We start from the raw sequence: 20524 nt of genomic DNA on the forward strand, positions 1-20524 counted from the left end.
AGTCGTCTCTCACATTACTTATATTATAATGCTGCTATAAGGGGTCTTGGGTGTATAGAATACCTCCTATATGTCCCTCCCAAAGAGAACGCATCTACTATTATCAGAGCCATATTGAGGACCTCTCAATCCCCGGGATATCTGTCTGTGCCAGCCAAGGCGTCCAGACTTTTAGAAAATTGTCACCAGTATCGTTAACTAAACTCGTTAATTTTTCCATCTGGCAAATGAACCAAATTCGATTCCGAATCTTTGGGATGGTTGGGATATCAGATTGTTTCCATAATGCTGCGATCTCGCACCGCGTTGCAATTGCAAAATGGGCAATTAGTTTGTTATTTGCTTTGGAAAGGCCCGTCAATGGCCTGTTCAGGAGGAACAACCACGGGTCTGGGGGAATGGTGAGATCAAACAGTCTCTGTATCCAATGTCTAATCGCCTCCCACAGTGGAGAGATCCGTGGGCAAGACCACAGCATATGTAACAGGTCGGCTGTTCCTCCGCACTGGCGGGGGCACAGGGGAGAGGAACCCGGCACAAACCTTGATAATTTCAGTGGGGTGAGGTACCATCGCATTAGGACTTTATATGCGTTCTCCTTGAGTGTGGTGCATATGGAGCTCTTCGCTGTGGCCATATATATGGCGCTCCATTCTTCATCTTCTAAGTTTTCTCCCAGATCTGTTTCCCATTGAGATCGGAATGAGGGTATCTGCTGCTCATGTTCACCAGAACTGATCACTTCTCCGTATAGCTGAGATGTAAGTCCCTTCGTGTCGGCCTCAGCCAGACAGAGCTTTTCGAAAGATGTTAGTAGGGGGTATGGGGCAAATTTGTTATAAAATGCCCTGATCTGGAGGTATCTAAAAAATTCTGAGTGAGGGATCTCTTTCTCTTCCCTGATATGGTCGAATGTTTTGATTTTTCTGTCATAACCCTCCAGATCTCTAATTCGATTGTAGCCCCTCTGTCTCCAGATTGAGATATTACTGACTGATAGACCTGGAGCGAAATCAGGGTTATTCCATATGGGTGTTGCAATGGAATTTTTTGTCGTGAGGGAATGCCGAAATTTCGTAGACTCCCAGATTGACACTGAGTTGGTCACCGAGGAGAGCGGCATGGCGGTAAATTTTCGCGCCGTTTTAGGTAACCAAATTAAGCTGCTCAATTCCAGAGGTGCACACGCAGCATTTTCTATTTCCACCCATCTCTTTAACTTTGGGTTAGATTGCCATTGTACAATCTGACTTAATTGTGCCGCCTTGTAGTATGATACCAGGCAGGGTACTGCTAAGCCGCCCGCCACCACAGATCTTTTCATATTTAATTTACTTACTCTCGGTTTTTTACCTCCCCAGATAAATTTGGAGATTTCAGATTGAAGTGAGTGCAAGTCTCTCCAACTGAGTGGCACTGGAAGAGTTTGGAAGAGGTATAATATACGGGGGAGTAGGTTCATTTTGACACTATGGATACGTCCAATCCAGGATATCCTTTTGGATGTCCACTTCCGTAAATCAGATTTTAAGGTCCGAATCAGGTTGGGGTAATTTGATTTGTACACGTCTTTTACAGTTTTGGTGATGTGGACACCCAGGTATTTTATGTGGTTTTGTTGCCAGTTAAATTTGAAATTCAATTTTAGTAATTTCTCCATGTGTCTAGGGAGGTTGATGTTGAGGGCTTCCGATTTGGATTGATTGATTTTGAAGCCGGAGACCTTAGAGAATCGATCTAGTAGGTCGAAGAGGTTTGGTAGGGACGTAAGGGGTTTTGTGATAATCAAGAGGATGTCATCCGCATACAGGGCCGCTTTATGGGTCTGGGAGTATGCGTTTAACCCTGAGATGTCTGGGTTTCCTCTGATTTGTGCCGCCAGTGGTTCGATACATAGGGCAAATAAAAGCGGGGATAATGGGCAGCCCTGTCTCGTGCCACTCTTTATTTGGAATGGCAGAGAGGGGTAGCCTTGGTGTATGACCCTGGCGGTGGGGTTAGAGTACAGCGATAGAATCGCCTCACTCACCCGATCTCCAAAGCCAAATGTCGCAAGCGTCTCTTTTAAATATGGGCAGTCTATCCTATCGAAAGCTTTTTCTGCATCCAGACTTAACAACATGCTTTGAGTTGCCTTACTATTTGCCAAATCCAACAGATCAATAAATCGTCGTGTATTATCCGCTGCTTGCCGGCCCTTGATAAATCCGACTTGATCTGGGTGTATAAGTCTGGGTAGGATGAGACTAAGTCTATTGGCCAATAATTTAGCGTATAATTTAACATCAGTGTTAATTAATGATATAGGCCGGTAACTTTTGCAGTCTAGCGGGTCTTTCCCAGTTTTATGAATTAGTGATATTGACGCCTTTAACATCTCCTTGGGGATGGGGGCTCCCGCTAAAATAGCGTTAAACATGCGGAGCAACCTTGGGGCGAGCAGCTTTATAAATTTCTTATAGTAAAGCCCTGAGAATCCATCAGGCCCAGGGGCCTTTGATGGCTTCAGTTCTTTAATGGCCTGAGATAGTTCTTCCATAGTGAAGTCAGCATTCAAAACTGCTCTATCAGTGTCCGTCAATCTCCCTAGTTCCGAGCTGGCTAAGAAATCTCTTAGGGCACCGCTCGTTGCAGAGTTATGTGCCACTTTTTCACCGTTATACAGTGTTTCATAGAAGGAGCCGAATTCGTTTACAATTTTCTGAGGATTAGACGTGGGGGTACCAGATTTTAAGCGTATAGCTTGGATGTTATACTTAGCTTGCCTGTCCTTTAGCATGCGGGCTAGCATTGTATCCGGCCTGTTCGCTTTCTCGTAAAATTTTCTCTTTGACCAACTCAGTGAATTGTCAGCTCTGGAAGCTAGTAGCATGTTAAGTTCAATTTTGACATCTTTTACCTCCTGTAAGGTTTTGGGGTCTAAATTCTTTTTATGGTTAGAGGAGAAAGTCTGTAATTTATTTTGGAGATTAATAATTTTGGACTCTCTTTCTCTCTTTCGTCTGGCTGTGATATTTATTAACGTGCCGCGTAATGTTGCTTTATGGGCTTCCCATAGGACAAGCTGTGAGTCAACAGAGCCCGTATTGATATTGAAGAATTGGTCAATCTCGTTGCCAATAACATCACATATTTCGGGAATTTTTAAGATTGATTCATTAAGTTTCCAGTTTGTCCCAGGTCTATCAGTTCGGATATTATTGCACCTTAGCTCTATTGGCGCATGGTCTGACCATGAAATATCATGGATCCCTGCTCGGGTAACCTTAGGAACCAGTTGACAGGACACAAAAAAGTAATCAATTCTGCTGTACGAGCCATGGGGGTGAGAGAAGAAAGTGTAATCCCTGTCTGCCGGATGTAATTCCCTCCATATATCTGATAACTGGTTGGTCTTGAGGCCCCGGCGTAAAGATACACCCGCTCCCTTGTTGTACTGACCTACAACCCCTGACCTATCCAGGTGCGGTTGCATGACTATGTTAAAGTCACCCGCGAGCACAATGCTCCCTTGGGCCACTGAGTTCAGGGTTCTGAAAAACTTATCGAAAAAGATCGTGCTCTTCTCGCTGGGAGCGTATAAGCAAGCCAACGTGATTCTCTGCCCCCTAATTGTACCTACAACAATAATGTATCTACCATCTGTATCACGTTTACTTAACTGCACCTCGAACGGAATGCTGTTCCGGAATAATATAGCTACCCCCCGTTTTTTGACTGCTGCTGATGATGTGAAAACCTGGGTGAAATCTTTATCAAGATATTTAGGGGCATTTGATTTACTGAAGTGTGTCTCCTGTAGAAAAAGGATTTCAGCGTGTTTCCTTTTATAGTCTGTAAAGGCTAACTTCCGTTTGGTTGGGTTGTTAAAGCCCTGTACATTATGGGAAATAAGTATCAACGCCATTTATTAATGTGTGTGTGGGATAGCTTCGTGAAATCTTTGGACTTACCCAAGATTCCATCCTTGGAGCATGCCCGGTCCGTAGTGCTGAGACGCATCTGTACCATCTGTTGTGTGTTTTGACGGTGTGGCTGATGTTCCCCTGAGAGGGGAAGGGAGGGAGAGGTGGGAGGGAGAGGGGAAAGGTGAGGGGGGGGAGGGGGGATGGGATGAGAGGGAGGGAAGGGAGGGTGGGAAGGCGGGGGATGGGGGACCACATGTAGGTAAAAACAGTAGGGAGGGAACAAAAAATAACATGCATATATAACATCAACATGGCAGAGACATCAAATAATAAAAAAACAAGAATCCACCTCGGGAGCCCCCGAGTGTGTCTCTTGCGCCCATGGGGTTGGTCTCCTGGTCCAGTCTTATAGAGGAATCTCTCCGTCTTGCTGGGACCCGACCTCCCTGGGACTTGTGCGCGATCCCTCTTTCTCAGGGATCGTAAGTGGGAATGCATGCACGCCAATACGGGGGATCCCGCCGGCGTGTTTTCCATAATCAGCTACTATATGTAACTCCGTTAAACTCTTCAACGATGGAAACTGGAACAGAAACACCTCCCAAACATAACGAAAAACATTGCCCTGTGTCTAACCTTCTGTCTCCCTCCCTGAACCACGTCACCTATTTGGAGCCCATCTACTTAGCTCCTTGGAGAATGTTAACCCACCCCCCCTCTTCTCTTCCTCCTTCATCCTCTCTCCTCTTCCCCCTCCACCCTCCCTCTCCTCCTTCTTCCCCCATCCCCTCACCCCCCTCTTTCCCTTAGATCCTTTTTATGCATCCCCACTCCTCCTTCCTCCCCCACCCCCCTCTCTACATCCCCCCCTCTCCTCCTCCCCCCCCCTCTCCTCCTCCCCCCCCTCTCCTCCTCCTCTCACCCCCCCTCCCCTCTCTCCTCCTCCTCCCACCCCCCCTCCCCCCTCCCTTTCCCTTAGATCCTTTTTATTGTGTGTATTTATGTATAGTATATGGGAGACCACAGTTCTGGGGCATGGGCACGAGCGGAGGCTGCCATGCACACTCCCTTGTGGCGTGTCCAGAGCTCCTCCGCGTCTGCGCCCCCTCCAGCCTCCTCGTTCTATGTGCAGAGCTCATCGGCGGCCATCTTGGTGAGGGCAGCAAGCGCCGGAATCCCGTGTGTGTCAGCGCTCCTCGGCGGCCATCTTGGTAAGGGCAGTAAGCTCCCTCACTTCCTCCCTCTTCTGCGCAGGCGCCGGGGGTCCCGCGCGTGGCAGCACTCCTCGGCGGCCATCTTGGTGAGGGCAGTAGGTGCCTCCGCTTCCTCCCTCTACTGCGCAGGCGCCATGGATCCAGCTCTCGCGGGAAGACGGCGCGGGGTGATGACGTCACAGGACAAGCCCGCGAAGATCACTGAAGTTCCCCTGCGCCTCGGGGAAGGAGTAAGGGAAGATGGCTGCCGGCCAAAAAACGTGAGTAGGACCTGCTGCGTTGTAGGGTGCTGATTCCCCTCTCTAGGGACTGGTGAGGGCTGCGGAAGGGGTCCCAAGCGGTCCCGAGGGCATGAGGGGCAATGTTGGGGTAGGTCAAAATAGAAGATTCCGGTGATTGTGGCTAGTGGAGGGTCTTTTATGCAGGGCTCAGTGCATCAGTCGTGGGTTAGCTCATGGCTGCGCGGGGGCGCCATCTTTAGCCGCCGCATGGCGAGGGGGGCTCTGTGTTGAACCCAGGACCCTTCTAAGGAATCCCTCTGTGTCCTCTACATTTTTGAGGGTATGTGCCACCCCGTTCTTAAAGACCATTAGGGCACACGGGAATAGCCAGCGGTACCTCACCTCTTGGTCACGCAGTGTTCTGGTAACGGAGGCTAATGCTCTCCTTTTTGCTAGCGTGGCAGGTGACAGATCCTGGTACACTTGGAATTTTATTTTCTCAAACTCCACTACCTTCAGTTCCCTTGCTATCCGGCATGTTTCTTCTTTGGTGCGGTAACAGTGGAATCTAATTACCACATCCCTCGGGGGGTCTCCTTTTTGAGGTCTTCCCCTCAGTGCCCGGTGGCATCTGTCCAGAACCAGGTCTCTGGCAGCCATGTCTGGGAATATATGTTCCAGCCACCTCGAGGTGAATTCTTCTGGGTCAGTTATAGCTTCTGGGACCCCTCTCAGCCGTATGTTACAGCGCCGGTCGCGGTTCTCTGCGTCCTCAATTTTATCCTCTAGGGAGGTGACCTGTGCCTTTAAGGCGGATATTTGAGTCTGTGTTTGTGTTGTGGATGTAGCTGTCTCATCTGCCCTGGATTCCAAAGCGGCCGTACGCTCCCCTATTGCGTCTATATCCTTCCGAAGTGCCCAAAGTTCAGACTTAAAGAATTGTTGCATATTGCTGCAAAACTCCTTCATGTCTTTACGTCTCATTATATCCATATCGTCTGGTTCTTCAGGTGAGGGGTCCAATTCTGGGTCTGCTGATGCTGTCTGCACTGGAGACTCAGGTATGTCAGCCCTGGCAGCCTCTTTGCTCTTAAAATAAGTAGATACCGGCTGTGTTTTTTTTCTTAAAGTCTTAGTTGATGCCATGTCTGTATATTTAGACACGTTCTGCAGATACTGGATTATGCAGTTGCTGTGTTTTTGCTGGAGTTAGATCGATTTGAAACGCCGGAGGGGATGGAGCTCACACTCTAAGCTGCCATTCACCTCCTTGTCGTGCACGCCTCCTCGAATTCTTTATTTTTAAAGAGAACAGAATGAAGAAAAGGAAAAGAGAACAAAAGCATGTCAAAATACAAACAAATCAATCTAATGTTAACAATACAGTAATAGTAGAAAATACACATCATCGGGAAAGATGTATAAAATATTTACAGTGTAGCATATCAGACAGATAACAATTAAATGGAATGGTAAGTACTGACTTATTGGAAATACGTTGAAAGCCTATATATATATATATATATATATATATATATATATATATGATTGGCCTATTTTAAAAGGCTACCAAAGGGTCGTCGTGCAGTCTAACCCCTGTCAATTTTTCAATTAAACGAATAACTCCATACCAATACCTGACTATGTGCATCCTACATAATCTGCAGCATGTGTCTGGGATAGAAGATGGAATTTTAAGTAATTTCGCCAAGGTCATGAACCATCAAACCAGATTTAATAGGCATTCTCTTTAATAACTCTGATAATAGATGTTTTAGCCGTTCACTCCCATCTCTCCTGCCAATCATATAGGTCTAATTCAGAACTAATTTCTGTCTCCCAGTTCATAGCATACAGTTAAAAGGCTTTAAATCCACTTAAGAAGGGAAAAGTTGGAACAGTATGTAGTGGTGAGAGAGAGAATAATGATAGACAGCACTCAAAAAAAATGACTGATAATCTTACGCAAATTGCAGGGTGCAAAATAGAGGAACAAAAGAAGAACCCAATTCCTCCTAAATAATTACAAAGCAGTAATAATAGTTCCAGCACTCACTGACTAATGGAATAAATCTAAGGAGTAGGTAAGTGCCAAATCAAAAAAAGTGTTTAGTATCTACACAAGTTAAATACACGGAGTGATGTGACACACACACAATAATATAAAATACACAATGCAAACATAGGTAGTACAGGGGAAAAATGGGATAAGGAGTGGAGAGCATATAGGGAAAAAGGGGGGGCACAATGGGCAAAAAATGGGGATAGATTACAGGTGCGCGACTGATACAGGTCTAAAGCCACAGAAGGATCCATCAGATGGTGGGACACGCCAGGAAGATGTACCGTGCTTGCGTGAGATGAGACACCTACCTGCAGGTGATAACTCAACTCTCAATGTATTACTTCCTGGTAAAACATTTTTACAAATAAATAATAAAAATAAAAAATGTATTTTGTGTAGGTCAGAAAGTTCTGCCAATATTGCCTGTAGTTGAACAATATTTGCCTGTTTTGTTTTATTCCTCCTTGCAGCAATGCTAATGAGGGAACCTCTCAGCATTGCTTTGTGTTCTTCCCATAGATTAATCTGTGAGTCTACACTATCTTGATGAATGCTAAAAAAAAGTTTTATCTCACCATTATTTGTTTGGACTATCTGTGGGATTTTAATAATTGATTCATTCAAATTCCAGCTTGCTCCAGGTCTGTCTAGGTTCAATTGGGTGCACCTTAGTTAAATAGGCGCAGGATCCGACTATGAAATATCATGGATGCTCGTAGAGGAGATCTTTGGAACAAGTCTGGTAGATGTAAAGAAGTAATCTATCCTACTGTATCTTTCGTGAGGATGGGAATAAAATGTGTAACCTTTTTCATTAGGGTGTAACTCTCTCCAGATGTCTGTCAACTGTTTGTCCTTTAACCATTTAAGTAGGGCTGCCGTGCCTACTCTTTTTTTCGGGTATTTGGGTTGGACTGACTTGTCTACTGCAGGGTCGATTGCTACATTAAAATCTCCTGCAAGAATTACCTGACCTTTGGAGACCTTGTGTAAGGTGCAGAAGAATGCTGAGAAACACCCGGGATCTTCTTTGCACGGGCGTATACTGTGGCAATCGTTAAATGTTGCCCCTGCATAGAGCCACTCAAAATCAGGAATCTGTCTTCTTTATCTTTTTTGATTGCGTCTACCACAAAAGGGAATTTATTATGAAAGAGTATGGCCACTCCTCTTTTCTTGACTCTGGTTGAGGAGAAATAACATTGCCGGAAATACTTGTCTGTATATTTGGGAAAACTATTGATGCTGAAATTTTGTAACAGGTTAATGTCAACATTGTTACGCTTATAATCTGCCAGAGCCAATCATCTTTCAGCCACTCTGACAGAGGTGAATCAGGGGTCATCCCCAGTCCCATGTCGCACTATGGCTAATTGCTCCTGGGACTTTCATTTGAATCCGTGTAGAGTGTAATATTTAACATTAATATAAAAACACTAGGTCTACTGAGAGGAAGTGAACACAGACAAAGATAATCAAGCGCAAATACCCCTTATTAGAGATGAATGAATAAACTGTGAAAACAAGTGGTAAAAAGATCAAATACAGTGCTTGGAAATAGTGCCGTTCCTCGGAAATACAGTAGACTTTATCCAAGTCTATGAAACAGAAACAGTAAGAATACTGTATAGTGTGATACTGTATAAACCACTTAAAAACATATATAGGTAGTAGGTATCTCACTCATGTGTTACATGATGAAGTCAAGCAGTATGGTTATTTAGAGTAACCAAATCGTATGGAATTCTTGGCACCAAGCATGAAATGGTAACAAGCGTTGAGACCATCCATGGTCAAATGCAGAGATGATGAGCTTGCTCCCTGCTGTCACAGAGCTCCACAGCGCTCCCGCTCCCACTGGTACACCAGCCGTCACGTCACTTCCGCATGTGATGTCACCAATCGGGGATACAGGGACGCAAGAAGGGATCTCAGCTGTTACGCTTCTCTACAGCAACAGTGAAGCAACGGGACACTCCAACACCAGACACATCCTACGCATTTCACTCTACGAGCTTCTCTGATCCCTGATACCTACTACCTATGATTTTTTAAGTGGATTATATCAGTATCACACTATAATCTTACTGTTTCTGTTTCATATGCCCTTGGATTATATTTGCGTTCTGGATATTGTTTCTACTGCGAGGAATAACACATTTTTTGTTCTTCAATTCCAGACACTTGTAGTTACTTCTGGTCTTTGGGCAAGTCACTTCATCTTCCAGCACTGCAGTTGTAAGACATATTGTATTAAAGTGTGAGACATGTTTAACAAGGGACTAATATGCTGTTGATAGCATTAAGATCCTGGAACAGAAACTCACACATTACAATATAATAAAAGGCTCTACCTAATCATTTGGAGAATAACATGAAGCAGATACAGAAAGGAAAATGTAGTAGATAAGCGATAAAGGTGAAGCCAAAGTGTGATGAGCATTCATGCTTAGAAAGTAATCAGTCAAGTGTTATTTTCAATGTTTTTTTTGGTGCAAGGATTCATTGTATAAATTGTGTTATTATTTACTTTGCAGTAGGTGACTCAAATTGGTCCTTTTCCAAGAAGCTTTTCTACCTGTCACATAATAACTACATCATGACACACGTTACACCTATCCTGATGATGGTTATAAAGTATTTATTTATTTTATTTCACACTATCCGTTTAATTGAATCAGTGTTTTATGTTTACAGTATGTCTTAAGATGTCAGGTTTATATACTGTACAGTACCGTATATTGCAGAGCAAGAAAATGAAAGAGAAATCTTGCTTGAACATATTTTCTTGCAAATATTAATAACACAAACTATTATACTGTATTAATGCTACATGAGTTTATGAAATGTTGTAAAAAAAATTATACAAATTCAAAATAATAGTAATTGTTTCCATTAACCATGCATTGTATATACATTTTGTAGCATGAAAAATATTGATTTTTTTTTTCACCTGCATTTTATACTTCCTTTAGGAATGTCCCAGTGGGATTGTTAATGAAGAGACATTTAAAGATATCTACTCTCAGTTCTTCCCACATGGAGGTAAGTAATACACCGTAGTCCTGTCATCTCTATATAATCAGGCCTCAGTATATCCGAGAGATGCTTCTCTGGGAATGTACTTTGTGTATTTACACATTTTACAACATATTTAAAAACATAAGGACCCCTTTATCACTTCTTTACACTAGCACAACATTGATATTAGATGCCAGTGTCGGACAATGCCGTTGATTGTAATGAGAATATGGAAATAATGCCAACAGCAGATGTCATGTACTGTAGTAACAACATTGGCACGTCTCTGAGTGTTCATTTCCTACAAATGTGTATTTCATGTTCTCAATGCTTTGAAAGAGGAATGTACACAAGATTGTTTAAATACAGAACATGTATGTTATTGAATCATTACACATGGTAACAGAAATATTGGGTGTACTATTTTTTAGGTTTATTATTTTGTATTATATTGTGAATTTTCTTTTCAATGTTTCCATATGTTCTGCTTTGCATCTTTACCACACAGGGTTTTATATTCCAAGAGCTGTACACTGAAAGTATTCAGTGTGAATGAATAATTGTGCATATAATTTCTTTTAGATATAAGTTGGGAAACTAATAAATTGCTAGACAGTACATATGTAAAGCTTATATGTAATTACGCACTTACTAATAATACTAAATGTATATACTAATATATTATTACACATAAGAACTTATCCCAAAACAATCTTACAAAATGTGAATGTGTGCATTTTGGCCTGACATTGTGTTTTCTGTGTGTCATACCAGATAGTTTACTTGTGAAAGAAAAATTAAATTGAGACCTCTGTCTCCATCTTCCGGCTATTATTGAAATATCAGTGTACAAACAGGTCAATATATGCTAAGTGGTGTCAAACACTGCCATAAGACACCTGTCGGACGGAAACTGGAGCAAGATTAGTGCCCAAAGCTGCACATTATTTATCAAATAAAAGGATTCCTATAGAAAGCAATGGGATTTTTTACATTGATAAATCTGTTGCAATGTTTTTGCTCTCGTTTTGCCCCAGTTTTGTAGCCAAGTAATTTTAGTAGAATTCCCCCTTTACATGATGAGGCTGTAAGGTGTTTTTTGGCGCTGGAGGGTGTCATAATAAGGATGGCCTAAAATGATTTTTTTTTTTACATTTAAAAATGAAACTAAAACCCAAACAAGTATACACTGCCTAATCCTCATCAACATCTTCGCACAGTTACAGTACATCTGGCACATAACAGTGATAGCAGCCCAAACACATGATTTCAGCTAGTGATGCTAAAAGATGTATCAATGTCCAATGTGAAATGGTGCTCAGATAATAAATGACTCATAGAAAAAGACAATATAAGTAGCAAGTTGTCCAGAATGTCCTCAATAATGAATAACTTGCATAATACTTATTATAACGACAAAAATAGAGAAAAGAAAGGATCCCTTTCATTGCACTCAGAACTATCAGTGATGGTTAAAAAAGTATTAAAATACTTTAATTTGATGTTAGTGATAGATATAGAATAGATAGGTGAGGATAATATGTAGGCACAGTTAGATGAAGGGGAAAAAGACAAATCCCTCATTGAGGCCCTGTGGGGATAATGTCCCCAGATTATAAATCCATCTGGCCTCTTTCTGGAGGATTGTCCTCTCCCATTCCCCTCATCTGGGGCCCATAGTGGCATGTTCAATACCTAAAAAATGCAAACCACTGTATTCGCCATTATGTGCTTAGTGGATGTGATTGGCCAAGGTTGTATCCAGATGATTCCTTATCGCACCCAGATGCTCAAGCACTCTATAGTGTAGCTGTCGTGTCATCTTACCCACATATTTTTTCCTGCATATGCACACTTCCTGATAGATGACTCTGATAGTCCTGCAGTTGATAAACTGTGTTATATCAAACTGCTTGGAGTCATCCCAGTTGAAAAAAGGTTTCGTGGGCAGGGAGACATGACATGCTTTGCAGCCTTGGAATTTAAAATTGCCAATAGATCTATTTGTGAACCATGTGTCACTAATCGGTGCAGTAAAGTGACTGTTTACCATTTTTTCCTTTAAATTGGGGGGTTCTTCTGCTCACCAGTGTAGGTTTAGGTTGAAGGACCTGGCACAGGTCTTCATCCTCTAAGACAATATGCCAATGGTCACCAAGTATGTTATTAATCTGTGACCATTGGTTCTTAAATGGTCCTATGAAGTGAATTGTTTTTTGGTCTGATTTGATACGCATCTTATCTATCAAGAGGTGGCTGCAGGTAGTGTGTTTTGCTCTATTATATGCTTTTCTGATGGATCCCCTCCTCTATCCCCTTTCGATAAACCATTGCTTCATAAGACTAGCTTCTTTTTCAAACTCTTGGTCCGTGGAACAGTTGTTACTTACTCTAAGGAATTGTCCCACCGGGATACCCAAAACCTGTGAGCACGGATGGTGGCTGTCAAAGTGTAACAGATTATTAGTCGCCGTTTTTTTGTGGTACATCTAAGTTTCCAGAAGACCTGCTGGATCTCTTGGGATTTTGAGATCCAGAAAGGTGATAGTACAGGTGCGACGACGAGTATTCTAAAATTTACCTTGGAAACTCTGGGGCAATCACCAACATTACCCCAGTAATGCTGCAACATTTTCTGTGATATTTCTGCAGAAAAACTAATGGCCCATCGGATTAACACAGCAGGGGTCCCAGGCAGGGACTGACTGGGACTGCCAGGGACCCCCGCTGTCTTAATCTGATGGGCCATTAGTCTGTCTGCAGATATTTCACTGAAATGTTGGCAGCATTACCTGGATATTGCCCCAGAATTTCCAAGGCAAGTTTTAGAATACTCGTCATCGCATCTGTATGATGACTGATCTCTTGTGTCAGTCTCAAATTGAGGTTGTTGGTATTGAGTAACTTCACAAATTCCTCAAAGAGATTTAGTGTGCCCTTCCACAGGATTAGTATATCATTGATATATCTGCCTCACAAGAGAGTGTGCAAGGTATATCTACAAGGTTTTGCTGGAAGGTTTGCTGGTACCGCTGAGCCACCGTAGCCGAGGACCAATACGGGTGACGTCATCACGCCGTGAAGCAGCGCTCACAGGAACACTGAATCGGATCCCCGGCAGCAGAGACGACTACATCACCAGGCGAACGGCGAGATCAACGGCCAAGACCACCAAAACCAAGTGCTTATATACTACTTACCTGTGGTGAGTAGGTTTTCAATTTTAGACCAGGCGGAGCAAAGAACGGAACTGTTGGACTAAGTTCCAAATCATAAGAGTGCGGATAGTGCCTAGGCACCTGTCCATTCATTTTATCATATTCAATGTATGTTTATTAATTGTAATCCATGTTTTTTTAACCTTGTTATTTTAATAATAAATTGCTCCTTCTTTGTATCATCCTGTTATCCCTTGGGTAATACACCATTGCAGGTCCCCTGCATGTTTTGTCTTTTTCTTTTCTCCTTTTCCTGAGGTCAAAGCTCATCAGAAGAAATACAAATCCACTCATCTCAACCTCACCTCAGCGCCAGAAAAGATCATTTCCAGCCTGTTGGTATTGAGTAACTTCACAAATTCCTCAAAGAGATTTAGTGTGCCCTTCCACAGGATTAGTATATCATTGATATATCTCCCTCACAAGAGAGTGTGCAAGGTATATCTACAATGAATAAAGATAAACCGGCGCCAAAATACAATAGAAATCTGACCAAATATAGTCCAATTCAAAGGGTTGAGATGAGTTCCATGGAAGTGTCCTCAATGTAACTCAGACAAACACACATATAAGACCACAACATAAAAGAGAAGAAAAAAAGAGAAAAAAGATCATAGTGCAACTAAATACAAACAACAATTCACTGATATAGTATACAAATAAAGACAGCAGTTTAATATATGATTAAAATGTAAACATAAAAACAACAAACATATGCTTGTTGGGCAGGGACACACTTTTGAAGTGATGGCATCCAGTCGGGCTAAAACTGAAACCCTACTTACAGCAATGCTGAGGTATATAAGCCTGTATTGCAGTCACACTAAACCCTCCGTGGCCTGGGTAGAAGATGTATCAGCTGAACCGTCAAAGAGCTGCTGCACCGCAGGGAAGCGCCACTCCTGTGGTACCACGCCGCCTGCTGCCTCACTAATCCTCAGACACGCGTCCGCTCGTAGATGGAGGAGCACCAGAGCTCAAAGTTGCCGAAAGCCTCACTGGGACCGTCACGCGGACCGGAGGTCTCGCGATATTGACTACACTACATTTGCCTCCCACCACCCAAGATAGAGGTTAGCATAGGTTGGGGCACACGTAGTCCCCATTGTCTAATTTGGTGATAAATCTTCCTATCAAATATAAAATAATTGTGGCAAAGAACAGAAATGCGCAAAAGGATATAACAAAACAAAAGATACACCAATAAGACTACTATTATATGAATTAAACTCTCCCTGCAGCTGGCTCAAACTCTCACCAAGAGAAGTCAATGTAGTAATAGTAAAAAGGACATAGAGCACACAGGAGAGAGAAAAACAGAAACAGACCATAGTGTAATCTATAAATAAAAAATAGATAATCCCTGATATAAATAGATACACTTACAAGATAACAAATCAAATCAAGCAGAGTAAATGATCTTAGCTGATTAGGCATTAAGGAAGAATCCACGTCACCAAACTTCACTCAGCTCCTCTGTATAGATGCAGATATTTGGCTCAATCAGAAAAAATCATCTTCACTTATAATAGCTTCTTCTGAACTGGTAGGCTCAGCTGGGCTCCAAAATTAGATATGGAAAAAAGATAAGGAAAAAAAGGGAGAGAGGGAATGTACTCATGTACAAAAACAGATTTATTAGAATATAAAACAACAAGGATATGTCTGCAGGCGGGACTCCACATGCCAACTGAGTCCTACAAGGATCTGTCGCCACTTCAAAGAGAAAACGTCCTGCGTCCTCTATCACAGTCCCAATGTGCACTTGGAGTTCGCAGCGTCTACCAAAGCTCCCGGCTGTTTAGAAACAATGACCCGCATCTCTCACCACTCGCCGGCACGTTCGTGGTATTGAGTAACTTCACAAATTCCTCAAAGAGGTTTAGTGTGCCCTTCCACAGGATTAGTATGATTAGTATATCATCGATATACCTTGCTGTGGCAGGACGGCCTGTAGCCGAGGTCAGGGAACAGTCCATACGTATAGTTTCAGGATAAATAAAAATGTTCAGTGGCTTTATTTCTCCACAGTAACATAACATGCGGGTACACTGTCCCTTTAACAAAATAAATCCTGCTCCACTTTGGGAGAAAAACTGACTAATAACACAGCAGACCTATCTAGCAGGCTGGCTGGCTAAACCAGAACCATAAGGGTACTTTAAGCAGTCAGTAAACAAATAAATAATCCTTACTTTAGTTGAAGTAGTCTTTGGTGAAATCCCTCTGGCTAAGGGCTCACGCAGCAGTGTGCTTCTCTCTCTCTCTCTCTCTCTGGCAGCTACTGCCAGTCACATGATCCTTATCTACCTTGCTGGCTCTCAGGTGTCAGCTAAAGAGTTCTGATTTCCTAACTTCCACCTGAGTTAACCCTTATGAGTGCTGGATGAAGCACTCAGACATATGTCTCCCAGGCGTAACTGATAGGAGTTGACTTCACTCTGTCACATACCTCCCCTGTTTGTGTGTGGCTAGTGTCCCACACGGCTGAAGCCCGGCCCTCCACTCCTTCCCTTGACAAAAAATCAGCATTTCCATGGTCCTTTCCAGGTCTATGCTGAATATCAAAGAGAAGGGTTGGAGGGCAATATACCACCTGGTCAACCTTGGATTTGTGTCCTTCATGGTGTTTAACCACTTCAAGGGCGCATGGTCAGTGACCAGGGTGAGGTGTACTCCGGCGACATAATGTCTCAAGGCCTCAATTGCCCATTTTACAGCGAGGCACTCCTTCTCAATAACGGAATACCTCACTTCCCTTGGGAACAGCTTCTGGCTGATGAACAGTATGGGGTGTTCAACACCATCAAATTGCTGAGACAGCACTGCTCCCAGTCCTACCTCTGAGGCATCCGTCTGGATGATGAAGGGCTCTTTAAAATCTGGGCTCCGAAGAGCGGGGCCCTCTGACAGGCACTTTTTTAGCATGTCAAAGGCGTCTTGGCACTCCAAAGACCATTTAACTTGGGTCGGGGCACTCTTTTTTGTCAGATCTGTTAGGGGTGCAGATATTTCCGAAAAATTGGGGATAAACCGCCGGTAATACCCTGATAACCCCAAAAGGGAGCGGACCTGTGTCTTTGTCTGTGGGGTGGGGACTTCCTTTATGGCGGCCACCTTGCTAGCTAGTGGCCTTACTATCCCTCCCCCAATGGCATAGCCCAAGTACTTTGTAGTGGATTTACCCAGGGCACATTTTTTTGGATTTGCAGTGAGCCCTGCTTCTCTTACGGACGTTAGAACTGCCCTTAACCTTTTTATATGAGACTGCCAGTGTCTGCTATAGATGACAATGTCATCCAAGTAGGCCGCGGCATATGCCCTATGGGGTCGTAGTACCTTGTCCATTAACCTTTGGAACGTGGCTGGAGCCCCATGTAACCCAAATGGCATAGTGACGAATTGGTATAAACCGAGAGGGGGGGCGAAGGCAGTTTTGCATTTGGATTCTTCCGCTAGAGGTATCTGCCAATATCCTTTCGTGAGATCTAGGGTGGAGATATACTCTGCTTTACCAAGCGAATCAAGCAATTCATCCACCCTAGGCATTGGATATGCATCAAATCTGGATACAGCATTTACCTTTCCCAGATCCACGCAAAACCTCACCTTCCCATCTGGTTTAGGGACCAACACGATAGGGCTACACCATTCACTGTGGGACTCCTCGATCACGCCCAATTCCAACATGTCTATTATCTCCCTCTCTACCAGGTCTTTTCGGCCCTCTGGCAATCTATAGGGACGGGACCGTACTTTTACGCCAGGTTCTGTCTCAATCCTATGGGACACTAAATCAGTCTGCCCTGGCAGCTCAGAAAAAACATCTGGGAACTGGTCACATACATCAAGTAGGTCTGACCTTTGTTCCGTTGTTAACTGCTCTCCCATGGGAACCTGATGGTCAGTGTACGTACTACCCTTTGGAAGCTTTGGACCCAAATCCGTCTCTCCTTCCTAAGGGTGAATGAACAGCAATCTCATCGTTTTCCAGGGTTTCAGGAGGTTCACATGGTAGATTTGTTTACCCTTCCTGGACTCTGGTTGAGAGATCTCATAGTTCACCTCCCCAGTGCGGCGGAGAACTTGGAAAGGACCCTGCCACTTCGCAAGGAGTTTACTCTCTGATGTCGGTAGTAGTAGCATCACTTGGTCCCCAGGTTGGAAGACCCTCAAGCGAGCATTTTAGTTGTACTGCCTCTCTTGACGTTCTTGAGCAGATTTGAGGTTTTCCTTCGCAAACCGACCTATCATGTCTAGGCGGTTTCTAAGGTCTATGACATACTGAAGGGTATTCTTGGAGGGGGAGGGCTCCTCCTCCCAGGATTCCTTCAGTAGGTCGAGAATACCCCGAGGTTGGCGTCCATATAGGAGCTCAAACGGGGAGAAGCCTGTGGATGATTGGGGAAATTCTCGTACCACAAACAACAGGAAAGGGAGAAGTTCATCCCAAGCTCGCTTTTCAGTGTCCACAAACTTCCTAAGCATAGTTTTTAAAGTACGGTTAAACCTCTCTACCAATCCATCAGTCTGAGGATGGTAGACCGAGGTCCGGACGGATTTTACCTCCAATAACTTCAGGACATCCTGCAGGACATCCGGCAGGACTTTGCCATGAAATTTGTTCCCTGGTCAGTTAACATTACTTGGGGAAGTCCTACCCTAGAAAACAGTTCTAACAGCCTGTGAGCAACCTGTTTAGCAGTGGCTGATCTCAGAGGGAAGGCCTCAGGATACCTGGTGGCATAATCAACAACAACGAGTATAAATTTATGTCCCTTCGCAGAGGGTTCTAAAGGTCCAACCAGATCTACCCCAATTCTCTCGAATGGGACGGCTACCAAGGGCAGAGGAACCAAAGGAGCCGGCTTCTGTCCTTTTTGGCTAGTAACTGGCATTCAGGACATGTCTCACATAGTTTCATGATGTCACCATGTATGCCTGGCCAGTAAAACCGGGACGAGATGCGGTCCGTGGTCTTATCTCTGCCCAAATGACCACCCCATGGGAGAGTATGGGCTAGGGTAAACACTGTTTTAATCAACCCTTTAGGGACTAGCATCTGTCGAATGACCTCCCCTGTGTGTGTAACCTTATTCACACGATATAGTATGTCATTCAACAGTTCAAAATGTGGAAACACTTTTACACCTTGTTCATCTATTATCTTGTTGTTGACCTGTACCACCTTCTCATATTGTCTAGCCAGAGCTGGGTCCTCCCTCTGCCTCTGACGGAAGTCAGGAAGATCCAGGTCTGGCAACACTCCTGTATCTATCTGTTCCCCACCCTGGTCATCCCCGGCCATGACCTGCAGTCCTTTGGGCTGACTAATGTTACCAAAAGTCCCAGCCTTTCTTAACCAGTCCTCTTTTTCCGCACGTCTCTGTTTACGTGTCTTTGGGACATGGTGTCTACGGGGGAAAATCTCTGGGGAAAAAGGGAACAAGTCTACGGGCTTCTCCGGTACCAGAGAAGTAGGCTCTGTAGGAGTAGGGGCCAACAATGTTTCGAGGTAGGGCCAGTCTCGGCCAAGTAGAACAGGAGCAGGTAGCCAGAGAGCAACTCCCACTAGTAGGCTAGCCTCTTGATCCTGGATACGCAGTGTAACGTTCGCCGTCGGGTATCTCTTTGTATCCCCATGGATACACTCGATATTCCAAGGAGAGTCATAAGATAGTCTATTGCTTGGAATTAGGCTCTCTAGGATCAGGGTTTTTCCAGAGCCCGAGTGCAGCATGGCGTTTACTTTTTTCCCCTCCAGAGATGCTGGGACTAACCATGGATTGTGGTCCCCTCGGAGACAAGCTGTGGCAGTGGTTCTGCCATATGAACAGTCCATTTCCTCATCTCCTGAGTCCGCAAACTCGGTCGTCCGCGGAAGCTCTAGACGGGGCTCGGTGTTTGGACCTCTCCGCTGTTGGATGGGGTCCTCCCTTCTGGTTGGTGGGGTTATCTTCTCCACCGGGTGGGTGACAGGAGTCCAGGTTCTCGGGGAATACTGTGGGTGGCGGCCTCCCTTGAGTGATCCAGTGGCCTCGGACCCAGGATGGGCGTCTCTGCGGGAGTTTGTACCAGGAACCCTCCGAGATGGGAAAGGGTCTTCCGATCGGGTTGACTGGATCTCCCAAGCTGGCGGGTTGTAGACCCCTCGATTGTCTTCTTTCCTGCCTCTAGTATCACCGGAAGCAACTGGTGTTTGCACCGGCCGTTCCCAGCTATCCTGTTGGGTGTCGTCGCCCAGGAAGTTTTCCACCAAGCGGACGGCTGAATCCAGGGAAAATGCAGCGTGTCTTTTTACCCAGGAGCGGGAGGAGGGGGGCAGTATCTGTATGAACTGCTCGAGCACAAACTGTTCAAAGATCTCTGCCTTGTCATGTTTTTCCGGTTGTATCTACCTGGCACATAAGTCTACTAAGCGGTGGGCTACGACCCGGGGTCTTTCTCGGTTTCTATATTTGACTGTCCAGAACCGCTGTCGGTAGGTCTCTGGCATGAGGCCTAGGCGATCCAGAATAGCAGCCTTTAGTTTCTGATAGTCCATGGCCTCGTTCGCTGGAAGAGCCTGGTAGGCTGCCTGAGCTTCCCCTATGAGGAGTGGAGCCAGAGTCGTTACCCAGCGATCAACTGTCCAGCCGTGGGCCGTGGCTACCTTTTCAAAAGTGAGGAGAAATGCCTCTGGGTCTTCGTTTGGCTTCATTTTAGGCAGCATCACCGGTGGGTTATTTGGAATCCCTGGTCTGCCTGGGGTTGGGCCTTTGACCAGCAGTTGGAGTAGCTTTTCCTCTCGCCGGGCCTGTTGCTCATCTTGCTGGGCTTGTCGCTCAGCTTGCTGGGCTTGTCGCTCATCTTGCTGGGCTTGTCGCTCTGCTTGCTT

The 20524-nt window shown here is 44.5% G+C and overlaps 1 protein-coding gene across 1 annotated transcript in view; it reads left to right on the top strand.

The window, feature by feature from the left end:
• Positions 1-20524, top strand: part of KCNIP4 (potassium voltage-gated channel interacting protein 4) — a 591667-nt gene that overhangs the window by 548325 nt on the left and 22818 nt on the right. The window contains exon 3 of the mRNA XM_075568647.1: positions 10384-10453. Coding sequence (XP_075424762.1) covers positions 10384-10453 — 70 coding nt within the window. The remainder of the gene's footprint in view (positions 1-10383; positions 10454-20524) is intronic.

The sequence above is a fragment of the Ascaphus truei genome, chromosome 1 (genome assembly GCF_040206685.1).
Source record: "Ascaphus truei isolate aAscTru1 chromosome 1, aAscTru1.hap1, whole genome shotgun sequence".
NCBI classification, from domain to species: domain Eukaryota; kingdom Metazoa; phylum Chordata; class Amphibia; order Anura; family Ascaphidae; genus Ascaphus; species Ascaphus truei.